The sequence below is a fragment of the Lepus europaeus genome, chromosome 6 (assembly GCF_033115175.1).
Source record: "Lepus europaeus isolate LE1 chromosome 6, mLepTim1.pri, whole genome shotgun sequence".
Classification (NCBI taxonomy): Eukaryota; Metazoa; Chordata; class Mammalia; order Lagomorpha; family Leporidae; genus Lepus; species Lepus europaeus.
The window spans coordinates 63,150,642-63,165,218 of NC_084832.1; the positions used below are offsets into that span (position 1 = coordinate 63,150,642).

At 42.8% G+C, this 14,577-nt stretch overlaps 1 protein-coding gene across 4 annotated transcripts in view; it reads right to left on the reverse strand.

The window, feature by feature from the left end:
• CAB39L (calcium binding protein 39 like) overlaps positions 1-14,577 on the reverse strand; it is a 122,856-nt gene that overhangs the window by 31,222 nt on the left and 77,057 nt on the right. For all 4 annotated transcript variants that reach the window (XM_062194224.1, XM_062194223.1, XM_062194225.1 and 1 more), the window contains 2 exons: positions 12,138-12,306; positions 1,706-1,765 (listed from right to left, as the gene is read on the reverse strand). In XM_062194224.1, coding sequence (XP_062050208.1) covers positions 1,706-1,765; positions 12,138-12,306 — 229 coding nt within the window. The remainder of the gene's footprint in view (positions 1-1,705; positions 1,766-12,137; positions 12,307-14,577) is intronic.

Consider the following 14,577-nt stretch of genomic DNA (forward strand, 5'->3'; position numbering starts at 1 on the left):
GCTAGGGTATCTGAACCAACAGAACAGGACTTGTGCGGTTTTGCTTGTAGATTTGTGCTGTGTTCTATTTCTGTCATGCTGCTTCTATTGTCATACATTTAGCAAAAGTATAGCTGCTCTTGGATGGTTCTGTTGATATGATATTCATTGACTACACCAAATGTATTTGCACCAAGTTAAGTATTAGGAGTATCTACAATAATGACAAAATTCCATGGTACTTCAATAAAACTTTACATCTTGTCAAATTCCCACCACAAACCTACAAGGTAGGTATTACAGATTGAGTGTTCTTAATCTGAAAATCTGAAATCTGAATTACTCCAAAATCTGAAACTTGCTGTGTGCTGACATTATGTCAAGAGTGGAAAATTCCACACTTGATTGCTTGTGATGAGTTGCAACCAAAACATAGGTGCACTGAAAATACTGTATGAAGTTATCTTCAGGACACCTGTATAAGATGTATATATGAATTTTATCTTCAGACTTGAGTCCCATCCCCAAGATATCTCAATGTGTATATAAAAATATTCCAAAAGCCTAAAACATCTCAAACCCAAAAGCACTTCTGTCTGGAGCATTTCAGGTAAGGGATACTCAATATATATTATTTATCTTCATCTTATAATAGGTGCAGTAATTTGCCTAGGGTCACCCAATTAATAAGGAGGCAGAACCAAGTCTTGAAGCAAAGCAAGCAAGCAGACTCTAAATTCTGTACTGTATTTTGAACTCTTGTGTTGCAGAGATAAGGTTCGTGCCTCTAAGAGCACAAGAGCCATCCAGAAAGACACAGACACATCATGATAATACAACATGTAAAGTGAGACAGAGACAGAATGAATATGTGCTGTTTGAGAAGAGGTGGGATTATGGAAAGCCTTCTTAGAACAGTAATATTTTTGGGGCCAGCATAGCAGGTAAAGCTGCCGCCTGCAGTACCAGCATCCAACATGAGCACCAGTTTGAGTCCTTGCTGCTCCTCTTCTGATCCAGCTCTCTGCTATGGTCTGGGAAAGCAGTAGAAGATGGCCCAATTCCTTGGACCCCTGCACCCTCGTTGAAGATGTGGAAGAACCTCCTGGCTCCTGGCTTCGGATTGGCATAGCTCTAGCCATTGCGGTCAACTGGGGAGTGAACAAGCAGATGGAAGATCTTTCTCTCTGCCTCTGCATCTTTGTAACTCTGCCTTCCAAATAAATAAATAAATCTTAAAAAAAAAAAAAAGAAGAAGAAGAAGAGTGATATATCCTCTGAACCTCAAAAAAATGAGTTGGATTTACTGTTAGCAAAAGGAGCTGGAAGATGAAAATGTTTCTGGTATTTCCATTAGTAAGTAAAATGAACTATGTACCAAGTGAAGAGCTTTGTTTTAGTGAGGGAGAGGTGTTCTTCCATTCCGGGTTACCTATACCTCATAAGGGCAATGTGGGTACTCTTCATTCAAGATCAAAGGAAGCAGACATTAACTCTTTCTTAGAGCTCCAGAACACAACAGGAAGAGATGTGCAAACAAAAAAACCTGGGACTCTTGTCATCCTCTATATTCCATAAAATTTTCTGATTATCTAGATCTAGGTTAATACATAAACCAGGGATGTAGGTGATTTCATTTGTGGATGATACACAGGGGTGATTTTTATAGTTCCTAGTTGTAGGAGAGAAAAAGAAAGATGTGGTCTTAAAAATGATTTCTACTTACTGTGTCATAATTTTGTTCTAAGAAGTCTGCTACCAATACTTTATGTCTGGTTAGTAAATCCTAGGAAGAGAACAACCAAATGAAACAAAATTATTACACCTAATAAGTTAAAACAATTTATTTTTTGCTAAGGTTTTAATAAATCTTTATAAATATTGCTAAGATTTTATAAATCACTTGAAGCACATTAAAGCTGCAAAAGAACATTTTCATTTATCTGCAAAATTATTTCCTTTTCTACCTTAGTTTATGATGATGGTTCATAGTTTAAAAATCAAAGATATCTAGTGCTAAAGCTAGTGCTTTAAATTCATATCACTGTCAGATTTACAACAGAAATAATTTCAATGGTGAAACAAATGGCACCAGAGACTTCTTTGTAGCACATTTCTTCAAGCCATTATCTCTATGTTGTGATGATCACGATGTAATAACCAATTCAAATAAAGTTTTTATAATGATCTTTTTCAAATATTTACGACTAATCAGCTTTTACATGCATTCTTAATTTATTACTATTATTTTTAGGTTTTATTTACTTATTTATAAGAGGCAGAGAAGAAACAAAGACACAGAAAGAACCTTCTCCTGGTTCACTCCCCAAATGCCCAGGGCTCAGACAAGGCCAAAGCCAGGAGCCATGCACTTGATCCAGGTCTTATACCTGAGTGGCAGGAATTTGAACACTCCAGCCATCACCACTGTTTCCCAGGGTGTGCATTAGCAGGAAGCTGGAATCAGGAGCCACAGTTGGGAATTTAACCAAGTATGTTAACCACTAGGGTTTTTTTCCCCACAAGGCCAAGGGCCAGAGGCCAATCCCCTAATCATTAAAAACAAATAGGGCCGGCACCGCGGCTCACTAGGCTAATCCTCCGCCTGCAGTGCCAGCACTCTGGGTTCTAGTCCCAGTTGCAGTGCCGGTTCTGTCCCGGTTGCTCCCCTTCCAGTCCAGCTCTCTGCTGTGGCCCGGGAAGGCAGTGGAGGATGGCCCAAGTGCTTGGGAAGCACCTGGCTCCTGGCTTCAGATCAGTGCAGCGCACCAGCTGTAGCGGCCATTTGGGGGGTGAACCAATGGAACGAAGACCTTTCTCTCTGTCTCTCTCTCACTGTCTAACTCTGCCTGTCAAAAAACAAACAAACAAACAAACTGAATGGCCTAAAACCACATGAATCTTACAGATTTTCAAGGATTTTAACCTTTCATTTTTTTTTTTTTTCTTAACCTCTGTTAAACAGAGGAGCCCAGGACACTGGGAAGCTGAGGAACGATGGTCACCAGGGTCATGTTAGCAGCGGGCTGGTGGGCACTGTGCCTGTTTCTCAGCACCAGGCTTCCTTTCAAAGTTGAAGACAGGAGCCCCATCTTACCATAGCTACAAACTTGCAAAAAACACTACAGAAAAGTGGACATTTGACTGTCTTCAACTACACCTAAATCACATCCTGATTTCCCCTTAAATGTGGAGAGAAAACAAGCCTTACCTAATCCTTTTTATAAGCTTAGAAGCTAAATGCTCTGCCCAGAGGCCATGCAGAATTTAATTAAAGCCATAACAAGGGTTTTAAAGTTTTCCAAAAATAAATCCTTATACTTTAATACATATTTAATTAAAACTCCCTAGAAGCATATGGAAGATACACAACCCAACCTCACCAAGAGAAGGCAGGACCAGCAACGGCAAAACCTTCTTAATCATATTTTCATAAATAGAAAAATATTTGAAGCATTGTGCACTATAATGTTCAAGTTCAAAAACAATGAAACCAGCTCTTAATTCTCTATTGTTTTTCCTCTCTCAACTTGACTAACCACCAGCGGAAACTCCAGCGGGAGGAGCACCCAGTAGTATTCAGGGGCTGGAGTCCTAGCTTGGGAAAACCCTTTCTGGGGGCTCCATTCCTGGCCTGTCTGGGGTCTGGTTTGCACCAGGTTCTGGCCTCAGAGGGTCCCTAGTAGAGTAAAGTGGCTTCACAGAATCTTTTGGGGCCCGTCAGGGGATATTTCAGGTGCCTGCTTTTCTGGCATCTCCATGTCCCTAGTCTTGTAGGGATTTTCTGAGCTGAGTCAGGGTGGAAGGGGTTCTCGTTGGGGTTGCAGCACACACTGGATTGCTGCCCCCATGGCAGTCCTCCACCTGTCACAATGATTGTCACCCGGCGTGTGCAGCAAGGGCAACAGCAGAGCACACCACACATGGCTGCTGCCTGGGAAGGTCTCTGTTACACTCATGTTATCTCAAAGCATGAGGAATAGGGAGGGAGCTCTGCTGCAACCGGAGCCCTCAAATTCCAAAGGGGGAAAACTGAAACATTTTAAATCCCAATAATAGGAAAATATCGTAGAGGAGGATTTCTCTAGCATACGCATGATAGACAGAGCCCACAGATGATGCTGACTTGCACACACATTTACATCTGAGTGTGAATATAAGATATAAACATAGATACACCCTCAAATTTCTATTACAATAAACGACAGGTACAAAGCTGGAGGAAGAATATCACATACACATGCTCACATACTAAACGAATATAATGGCCACATTACTGGGGACTGGCATCGTGGTGCAGTGGGTTAAGCCACTGCTTGCAATGCCAGCATCCCATATCAGAGTGGTGGTTTGTGTCCCTGTGGCTGCTTCCGATCCAGCTCCCTGCTGCCTGGGAAGACAGCAGAAGATGGCCCAAGTTCTTGGGCCCCAGCCACCCATATGAGAGACCTGGATGGAGTTCTTGGCTCCTGGATTCATGTAGGCCAGCTCTGGCTGACCCACATTTGGAGAGTGAACCAGTGGATGGAAGATCCACTTCCCCCTCTGTTTTTTGCCTTTCAAAAAGGTAAGAGAGAAAGGTAGAAAGAGAGAGAGAGAGAGAGAGAGTCTTCCATCCACTGGTTTACTCCCCAGATGGCTGCAACAGCCAGAGCTGAGCCAATCCGAAGCCAGGAGCCAGGAACTTCTTCCTGGTCTCCCACACAGGTACAGGGTCCCAAGGACTTGGGGAATCTTCTACTGCTTTCCCAGGCCATAGCAGAGAGTTGGATCAGAAGTGGAGCAGCCAGGACTTGAACCGCCATCCATATAGGATGCCGGAAACTTTAACCATTACACCACATTACACGGGCCCCAAATGAATAATCTTGAAAAAAAAAACCAAAAAAACTACAATGCCTACATTATTACAGATCACAGTGGGAGAAAAAAAATCCCAACGAACTAGCTAGGATCCTAGCCAAGAAGGAAAGAGCAGAAAATTGCAAAGAGAAAATGGCTAAGTTTTTAAGAACTTAAGTTTTCAAGTATTATTTGAAATAGTATACTCTTTCATCCCACTTAATCTGATTTGTCAGGGCTAAGTTTTGCATGGTCTAACTATTACCCTAAAAATAAATCTGATGTTGATGTTTTTAGTGGATTCTGCTTGTGACAAATTCAGGGAGGAATGATAGTGACATTCAACTGCAGGGACACGAAACTGCTGACACAGAGGCAACTGCTACTTACTGAGGCCCCAACATGTACCAGGAAGTGTGCCGAGCCCTTTACAAAAGTTATTTCTCTTTATATTTGCTTATTTACTTTTTTGAATGGCAGAGAGACAGAGATTGGGAGGGATCTTCCATCTGTTGCTTCACTTTTCAAATGCCCGCAACAGCCAGGGTTGGCTCAGGCTGAAACTAGAAGCCAGGAACTCGATCTGGGTCTCCCAGAAAGGTGGCAGAGATCTAAGTACTTGAGCCATCACCTGGTGCTTCCTGGGCTGCGCATTAGCAGGAAGCTGGAATCAGAAGCTGAGAAAGGACTTGAACCCATGCACTCTGAAATAGGATGCAGGTGCCCCAAGCTGTGTTTTAACCACTGCACCAAATGTCTACTGCTACAAATGTTATTTCTAGTCTTCACAACAACTCAGAAAATTAGGGATTATTCTCCTCATTTCACAGATGAGGAAAATGAAACTCAAGGGTGAACTCACTCAAGAGCATATAGCTGATTAAGTGGGAAAGAGAAAGATGTAATTCAAATCATTTCTCTTACACAGAATTTTAGAGGGAAGGTTAAAAAAAGACTATGGGTATAAGGAATCTCTGTTGGGAAAGGACTATTTGTGGATGACACCATATGCAAATCATAAACTGATAATGTTAAAACATTAATGACCAAAATAAGTGTGGGAGGTTAAAAAAAAAAAAGCCAAAATAAAACCAAACCAACCTGCCAAACAAACAACATCCTTTGAAACTAGCTACCTAAAGAAAAAGCAATAGTGCACCTTGTAATCACTGTTATATTATAAGCATTTTTGTAACATAAAGAAAATTGGGGGTGAGCACCTGGCACAGCCATTAAGGTGCCACTTGGCAGCCAGCATTGTGGTATAGTGGGTAAAGCCACTGCTTGCAATGACAGCAAGATTTATTTATAAGATTTATTTATTTATTTGAAAGTCAGAGTTACACAGAGAGAGAATGAGAGGCAGAGAAGAGAGAGAGGTCTTCCACTGCTGGTTCACTCCCAAATTGGCAGCAACGGCCAGAGATGCACCTATTTGAAGCCAGGAGCCAAGCACTTCTTCCAGGTCTCCCACGTTGGTGCAGGGGCCCAAGGACTTGGGCCATCTACTCCTTTCCCAGGCCATAGCAAAAAGCTGGATCAGAAGAGGAGCAGCCAGGACTTGAAGCGGCGCCCATATGGGATGTCGGCACTGCAGGCAGTGGCTTTACTCACTACTCCACAGTGCCAGCCCCATGCTGCTCCACTTTTGATCCAGCTAATGTGCCTGGGAAAATCAGCAGAAGACAGCCCAAGTGCTTGGACCCCTGCTACCCACTTGGGAGGCCTAGATGAAGCTCCTGGCTCCTGGCTTTGACCTGGCCAGCCCTGGTCGTGGTGGCTACTTGGGAAGTGAATAAGTAGATGGAAGACTTCTCTCTCTCTCTTTCTTTGTTAACTCTGACTTTCAAATAAATAAATATTTAAAGAAGAAAAGATGCCACTTGGGATGCTGTATCCCCTTGTGAGAGAGTGCCTGGGTTTCAGTCCCAGTTCTACTGCAAGTGTGCATCCTGGGAAGCAGCAGATGATGGCTCAGCTACTTGAGTCCCTGCCACCATGTGGGAGATCTGGATGGGGTTCTGTGGTTCTGGGTTCCTGGAGGCACTGGCTTGGGTCAACCCTTGCTGTTGTCAGCATTTGGGAAGTAAACCAGAAGATAGAGGATCTCTGTCTCTCTCTCTTTTGCTTTGCTTTTCAAATAAAATGAAAATAGATAAAAATTAAAAAAAAAAAAAAAGAAAATCACTCTTTCCCATATTGGTGACATTCCAGAAAAATTCTTATTTAGATTTTCATAGAACTGATTTAAGTTCAATGGAAAATAGACTGAAGAACAAGTCAAAATATCATAATTTACTTTTGCAATTCAATATTATTGAACATTAAATTGGAATGGATACATGATAGTAGGTAATTATTATCAAGTATATTTTATTCTATTAAATGTTCTTTGAAGAAATTTTCAGAAATACATATTCACTAAGCAGCTGCTTTTCCCCCTCAATTAGAGTTTGTTCTTTGTTTATAATTATGGGATGTCTGGGGCTGGCACTGTGGCACAGCAGGTTAACACCCTGGCCTGAAGCACCGGCATCCCATATGGGCACCAGTTCTAGTCCCAGCTGCTCCTCTTCAGATCCAGCTCTCTGCTATGGCCTGGGAAAACAGCAGAAGATGGCCCAAGTCCTTGGGCCCCTGCACTGACATGGGAGACCCAGAAGAAGCTCCTGGCTCCTGGCTTTGGATCAGCACAGTTACAGCCATTGTGGTCATCTGGGGAGAGAACCAGCGGATGAAAGACCTCTCTCTGTCTCTACCTCTCTCTGTAACTGTCTTTCAAATAAATAAAATTAAAAAAAAGAAAATAATTATGGGATATCTTGCTTAGGCTTTTTAAAAAAGGAAATAACTTGTTTCCATGACAGCCAAGAACCGTGTGATAGAAATAGGGGGAAAATGGGACTCGGGTATCTATTATTAGAAAACACCTCCTCAGTTGTTTAGGCATAGATGTTCTTCTGGAGAGAAACGGCATCGACCTTTGTATTAAATGTCATTCTTCATATCTGATCCAGCTGAGGCCTGTCTGACTAGGTGGTCTGGGGGTGCGGGGGAAGCCAGTGTACACTTTGCCTTGCTGGTGAGACTGGGACATCCGTGGGCTTGCACAGCACTGTGAGCTCGTGGCCAAGGCTGCAGCTGTGCTCCTGCCCTGAACTCGTGCCTTTCTCACCCTCCTTGCCTCCCTTCCCTCACACTGCCCTTCTCACTTGTTCTCTTTTTCCCTATTCCTCACCAGTCTGCCCTCACACTGCCCCTCTCTAACCTCCTCTTCCCTTCTCTGTCTCGCCAGACTTCCTTCATAGGCTCTTCCTCTCTTCCTTGAAAAAGGAGGACCCAGGGGCCAGGCAGGCTGGATGGAGCCATGGGGAACACCTGGGCGGGCTGTGGCTGCCCTCTCTTCAAAGCCCGTGCCAGGGCATCCTCAGTGTTTACTGCAGTCCTGCCTGAGGCTCTGGGGAACCACGGTCCTATAAGCAACTCTCTTCTACGGTCCCAGGCAAGTCAGCGCTGGCTCCAAGCCTGCACACCGCGTTTATACAAGTGACATGATTCACTGGGCTCACCATCCTCCTAGGCAGCTGGAACAACGAGCTGTTGTCGCTTAATTTAGCCATGCCCTGAGGTGTATCTCCCACCCCACACCATGTGGCTCCAAAATATCCCCACCATCCTCAAACAGAATTCTCTCTGACAGCACTTCTTGTCAATTCAATCTTCCCCATCTCGTTATGTTTCCGGGATGTCTTGGGTGCCTTCACAGGCCACGTCCCAGGCAGATGCCCAGACTGGCCTCCCCTTAAACCAGGCTTGCCCAGGGTGTGGTCTGCCCAGCATGGTTCCCTGGTCCGCATTCCTGCAAGCAGGTCTGCTTGCCCTTCTTCCACAGGGACTGTGCTCCATCTTTTCTCCTTCTATGCTTCCCCCCTGCCCCACGTCTGCTCCACTCAAACCTCTGGCCCTTATTGATTCCTGGTGCTACCCCTGAGACTCCCGCTTTCTACCACCACATGACTGACAGACCTTTTAACAGACTTAAGGCACCTTCTCAGCGCAGCCTGGGTGAATTCCCAGTCTGTAGGTGACAGGTAGTTTACAGCACAGGCAACTACTGCTCTTCCCTTTTCCCGCCACTACAGAGCAATCAAACAACCTATCACCAAAGTCATAGGCAACGTTCAGATTCTGTCCTTAAAAGTAATCAGATTATATATTAATATTAGGATAGGAACTATGTCAATATTATTGAAATATGTTAATACATGAAAAGTCATACATGGATTATAACTAAATAAACATTATTTTTAATTAAAAAGTTTGTATTTTTACCCTAAAAAAGTAGAAACAAATTTGGAAATATGTAAATGGAACAATTAAATTGTTGAAATGCTTTTAAAGAAATGAATCTAAATCTATACATTCAAATGACTTTTACCTACTTCACATTAAACCTGGAAATCCAGGTTACTTCAGTGATGTTACTCTAGCAGTTTATAAGACTGTTGGAATTCCTTTTCTAAAATGGTCTTCAAAGTCAGTTTGGTAGACAGTGGAAAAATCAAGACTCGACTGTAGTCATCTTAAATCATTATTTTTTTATAATTCTTATTATCAAAACCAAAAAGAGCTCTAGCTAACCTGATCATTCACTTTGTATACTAACCTAGTTGTCAAATAGCTATTTATTTACTTTTATCTGCTCTTAGAGAATTTTTTTTTTAAATTTGAAAGGCAGAGTTACATTGACACAGAGAGAGAAAGAGAGAGAGCAAGAGGTATCTTCTATTCAGTGGTTCACTCCCCAAATGACTGAAATGGTGGGGGCTGGGCCAGGCTGAAGCCAGAAACCAGGAGTATCATCCAGGTCTCCAACATGGGTGTAGGGGCCAAGCACTTTGGACTGTTCTCCACTGCTTTTCCCAGGTGTGTTAGCAGGGAGATGGATCAGAAGTGGAGCAGCTGGGACTCAAACTGTCACACACATGGGATGCTGGCATTACAGATGACAGCTTAACCCACTATGTCACAATGCCAGTTGGCAATGATGCCATTATTGAAAAATAAACATGCTAGTGACACTAATTTCAAAATATATTAAATAATGACCAGATAGTAAGTATAAATAAACAGTTTTCTGGAATAGAAACTTTGAAGGTAGCACCATTCAATGGATGTATAAGTTCTGTTATTTTTGTATGCAAATTAGCAACACCATTTGCTGATATGCTCTCTGATCAACTTTTTTTTTTTTTTAATTCACTCTCCAAATGACTGCCACACCTGGACTAGGCCAAAGTCAGGAGCTGTGATCACAATCCAAGTCTCCCATGTGGGCAGCAGGAACCTAATGACTTGTGCCATCACTGCTGTCTCCCAGTCTGCACCAGTAGGAAGCTGGAGACAGGAGCCAAAGCCAGATACCAAATCCAGGCCCTCCAATATGTGGCATAGGCCATCCTAACTACTCACTAGGCTAAATGCTCACTGCTGAACAAGTTCTTGACAGTAGCACACGGAAACAGAAATTAGACTGATTGTCAGGGCCTGGATGGAGGGAGAAAGGGGAAGGCGTTATTTAATGGCATAGAGGAAAATGTTCTGGAGAGGGCTGGCATTGTGGTGACTTGGGTTAAACTGCCGACTGTGATGCTGGCATCCCATATGGGCGCCAGTTTGAATGCCAGTTGCTATACTTCTGATCCAACTCCCTGCTAATGCGCTTGGGAAAGCAGCGGAAGATAGTCCAAGTGCTTTAGTCCCACATGGGAGACTGGGATAAAGCTCCTGGCTCCTAGCTTCTGGTCCAGCCCTGGCAGTTGTGGCCATTTGGGAAGTGAAACAGTGGATGGAGGACTTTCTCTCTGTAAATCTGCCTTTCAAATAAATAAATCTGTAAAAAGAAAAGGTTCTGGAGAGTGGTTCCACATTAGTAGCATTATATTTAGTAGCATTATATTTAATGCTACTAAACTCTACACTAAAAAAACAGTTAAGGTGGTAATTTTATGTGTATTTGACAATAATTTAACATTTTTAATTTAAAAAGGGTTAAATGTACTTCCTACATAATAAGAAAGTAGGTAACAGATGATACAAATATAGATTATTATGGAGAAACTATCATTTAGTATCATTTTGTTTTACCATGTGGGAATTTATAAATTACATAGAAAATAACATGATGTCTTTCATATTCAAAGATGTACCTTTCCTTCTCTCTTCTCTTCCCAGTCACTATTCCTATAGGCAACTACTGTTCTTGATTTCCATACATACTTCCAGAGGTATTCAGTGCATGTTTACTTTAAGCAAAAGCTTATACCCCTCATCTGTTTTTTTTATAAGATGTATTTATTTATTTGAAAGGCAGAATTACAGAGATAGAAGGAGAGAGAGAGATCTTCTACCCTCCAGTTCATTCCAAATGGCCATAATGGCTGGGGTTGGGCCAGGCTGAAGCCAGAAGCCAGGAGCTTATTCCAGGCCTCCCATGTGGGTGCAGGGGCCCAAGCACTTGGGCTGTCTTCTACTGCTCTCCCAGGTGCATCAGCAGGGAGCTGGATTGGAAGTGGAGCACCCAGGAATCGAATCTGCATCCATATGGGATGCCAGTGTCATGTGCAGTAGCTCAACCAACTATAACATGATACTGGCCCCTAATCTGTTTTTTTTTTTGTTTTTTTTTGTTTTTTTTTTTTGACAGGCAGAGTGGATAGAGAGAGAAAGAGAAAGGTCTTCCTTTTTCCGTTGGTTCACCTCCCAATGGCCGCTGCTGCTGGCGCGCTGCAGCCAGTGCACTGTGCTGATCTGAAGCCAGAAGCCAGGTGTTTCTCCTGGTTTCCCATGCGGGTGCAGGGCCCAAGCACTTGGGCCATCCTCCACTGCACTCCCAGGCCACAGCAGAGAGCTGGACTGGAAGAGGGGCAACCGGGACAGAATCCGGCGCCCCGACCAGGACTAGAACCCGGTGTGCTGGCGCCGCAGGCGGAGGATTAGCCTATTGAGCCGCGGTTTTTAATATATATGACAACAGACTCTACCCAGAGTACTAAATGTTCCTTTTGTCACTAAATGGTAGACATTGGAATTTATTCCATATGAGCTTGCAGCAGGTACACTGTCTACAATGTGACAGACTGGCCTCATAGATTGTGTTCTATTTACTGATACCTCTTATGATCCATGTCACACATGGCTGGCTACACTGAGGCCTAAGGAATGAGATTTTTTGCTTTTTAAAATGACATTTGCCTCTTTGGAGGCCAAGTGAATGGTTTAACTAAATGACCTAGTTGATTCAGGGCAAAGATTACCTTAAAAGTAGCAAAGGCGTCTGAGGCAATATCAAATGTTGACAACTCCACGTACTTAAAAAAATCTCTGAATTGATTGGAAAAGAGGATGATTTTGGCAAGTGGTTCATGTCGAATGCATTCTCTCAGCATAATCCCACAACGCAAGGCAATTTGTGGGGCTTCATATCTAGAGCACAAATGAGAGAAACAGAGAGCTCTGTTATCTACTAACAAAGAACGTTAAAGGTAGCAAAAGGACCTTTTCACTACTGTTGTTATTAGAAATACAGATATTGTCTGTCACAGTTCGTTCAAACACCATTCGTTCAACACCTACTGAATATCTACTTGTGTCTATTACAGATGCTGGGAACACAAAAATAAACAGGACAAGGTCTAAGCCTCATACCATAGTGAGAGCATGCCTTGTGGAGGGAGGAAGCAGAATATAACAAGTGGAAGGCAGCTCCATATATCAAGAAGTGCTGTGAAAACTGAAGACAATGTAGCAGGCAATGTTACAGAGTGTGACTACTTAATTGTGTGCAGGTGTGTGTGTGTGTGTGAATGATTGCTTAATTTACTTTACTTTAGATTGAAGGAAAGGAGCAAAGTTCCAGGCAAAGGGAACTCAGATGTGCAAAGGCTCCGAGGGAAGCACAAGCTTGGAGAGTTAGAGAAGGAGGAATTAGGCCAAGTGTGATGAGATCACACAAGGAGAGCAGAGGGTGCTGTGAAATGAGGCAAGAATGGAGAGAAGGGACAGCAGCCAGTTCATATACAGCTTTGTACACCAACGTAAGCCAGCTTGGTTTTATTTTTTATTATTTGAGAGAGGGAGTGTTAGAGAGTGTGTGTACACCAATCCACCGGTTCATTCCCTAAGTGCCCCCAGTGGTTGGGGATAGGCCAGACTGAATTGGGAACTCAGTTCAGTTTGTTTTTATTTGATTAATTAATTTATTTTTAAAAAGATTTATTTATTTACTTGGAAGTTAAAATTACACAGAGAGAGAAGGCAAGGCAGAGAGAGAGAGAAGTCTTCCATCCGCTGGTTCTAGCTTTACCCACTACATCACAGCATTGGCCCCTTGTTTGGTTTTATTTTAAGTGCAATGAGAAGCCTTTAGAGAGTTTAAAGCAAGAAATTAACATGGAATGCATGCTCTAAAGCGAGGGCTCTGGCTACCTGTGGAGAATGTACTGTAAAGCAGTAAGGAATGGGCTAGGGAACAAGAGTGGAAGCTGAGAGACTAGGTAAGAGGAAGAGCAGAAGTCCAGCAGCAATGATGATGGCTTGAGCAAGGGTGATGGTGGGAGAACAGAGGGCTTTGGCAAGATGGAGAGAGTCAGCAGGACTTAGTGATGTTGTGGCTAGGACAGTGTGGGAATAAATTTGGAAGGTGAGGATTCAAAAATGATTCATATGTTTTTGGCTTGAATAACTAGGTGGATAGGAAAGTCACTTAAGATGGATAAACTAATAGAGCAATAGGTTAATGAAGAAATTTTGAGTTTGCTATTGACATGTTAACATTGAGGTGGCTGAATCATTGCAGGTGAATGCCTGCAACAGCCAGGGATGGAGCAGGCTAAGGCCAGGTGCCCAGAACTCCATCCATCTAGGTCTTCCATGTGGGGGGCAGGGAACACAAGTCCTTGGGCCATCATCTGCTGCCTCCCAGGGTGCACCTTAGCAGGAAGCTGGATGAGAAGCAGAAGAGCCAGGACTTGAATCCAGGCCCTCCAATATGGGATGCAGGCATCACAAGCAGAAACTTAACTGCTGTGTCAAATACCTGTCCCTACAACCCAGCTCTATCAGTAAGATATTGTCGGCATATCTGTGGGCTTTGCACCCACAGATTCAACCAACCAGGGATAGAAAATACCTGAAAAAAGAACAACTGTCTATGTAGCATTTGCATTAAATTAGGTATTGTAAGTAATCTAGAGATGATAAAAAGTGTAAGGGAGGATGTGCACAGGTAATATGCAAACACTATGCCATTTTATATAAGAAAATTGAGCATCCACAGAGTTTGGTTTCTGTGCTAGGGGAGCCCTAGAACTCATCCCCTACAGATACCAAGAGTCAACTTCATTTGCAGAGTCTCATAGTTTGGCGCTAAACCTAATTTTTTTAAGTTTCATTTCTCATCACATTCCCTAATTCCCTGTGGTATACTATTCCAACAGGAATGCTTTCTCATGTTGCAATATTAAGACTCTCATCTTTCAAGGTTTAGTTCCAATGCCACTTCCTCCTTCAAGCCTTTCCCAATATCCACCATTCAGGATTATTCTTTCTTTCCTTCATGTCCTACAACAGCTTAACTGGTAATTTTGCTTTAGCCCTTTTTTCATTCTGTATTGTGTTACATTGCAATAAATTGTTATACATTTGTTTTCTTCACCTCACTACAAACAACCTAATTGCTGGGGATATGTTTACTTA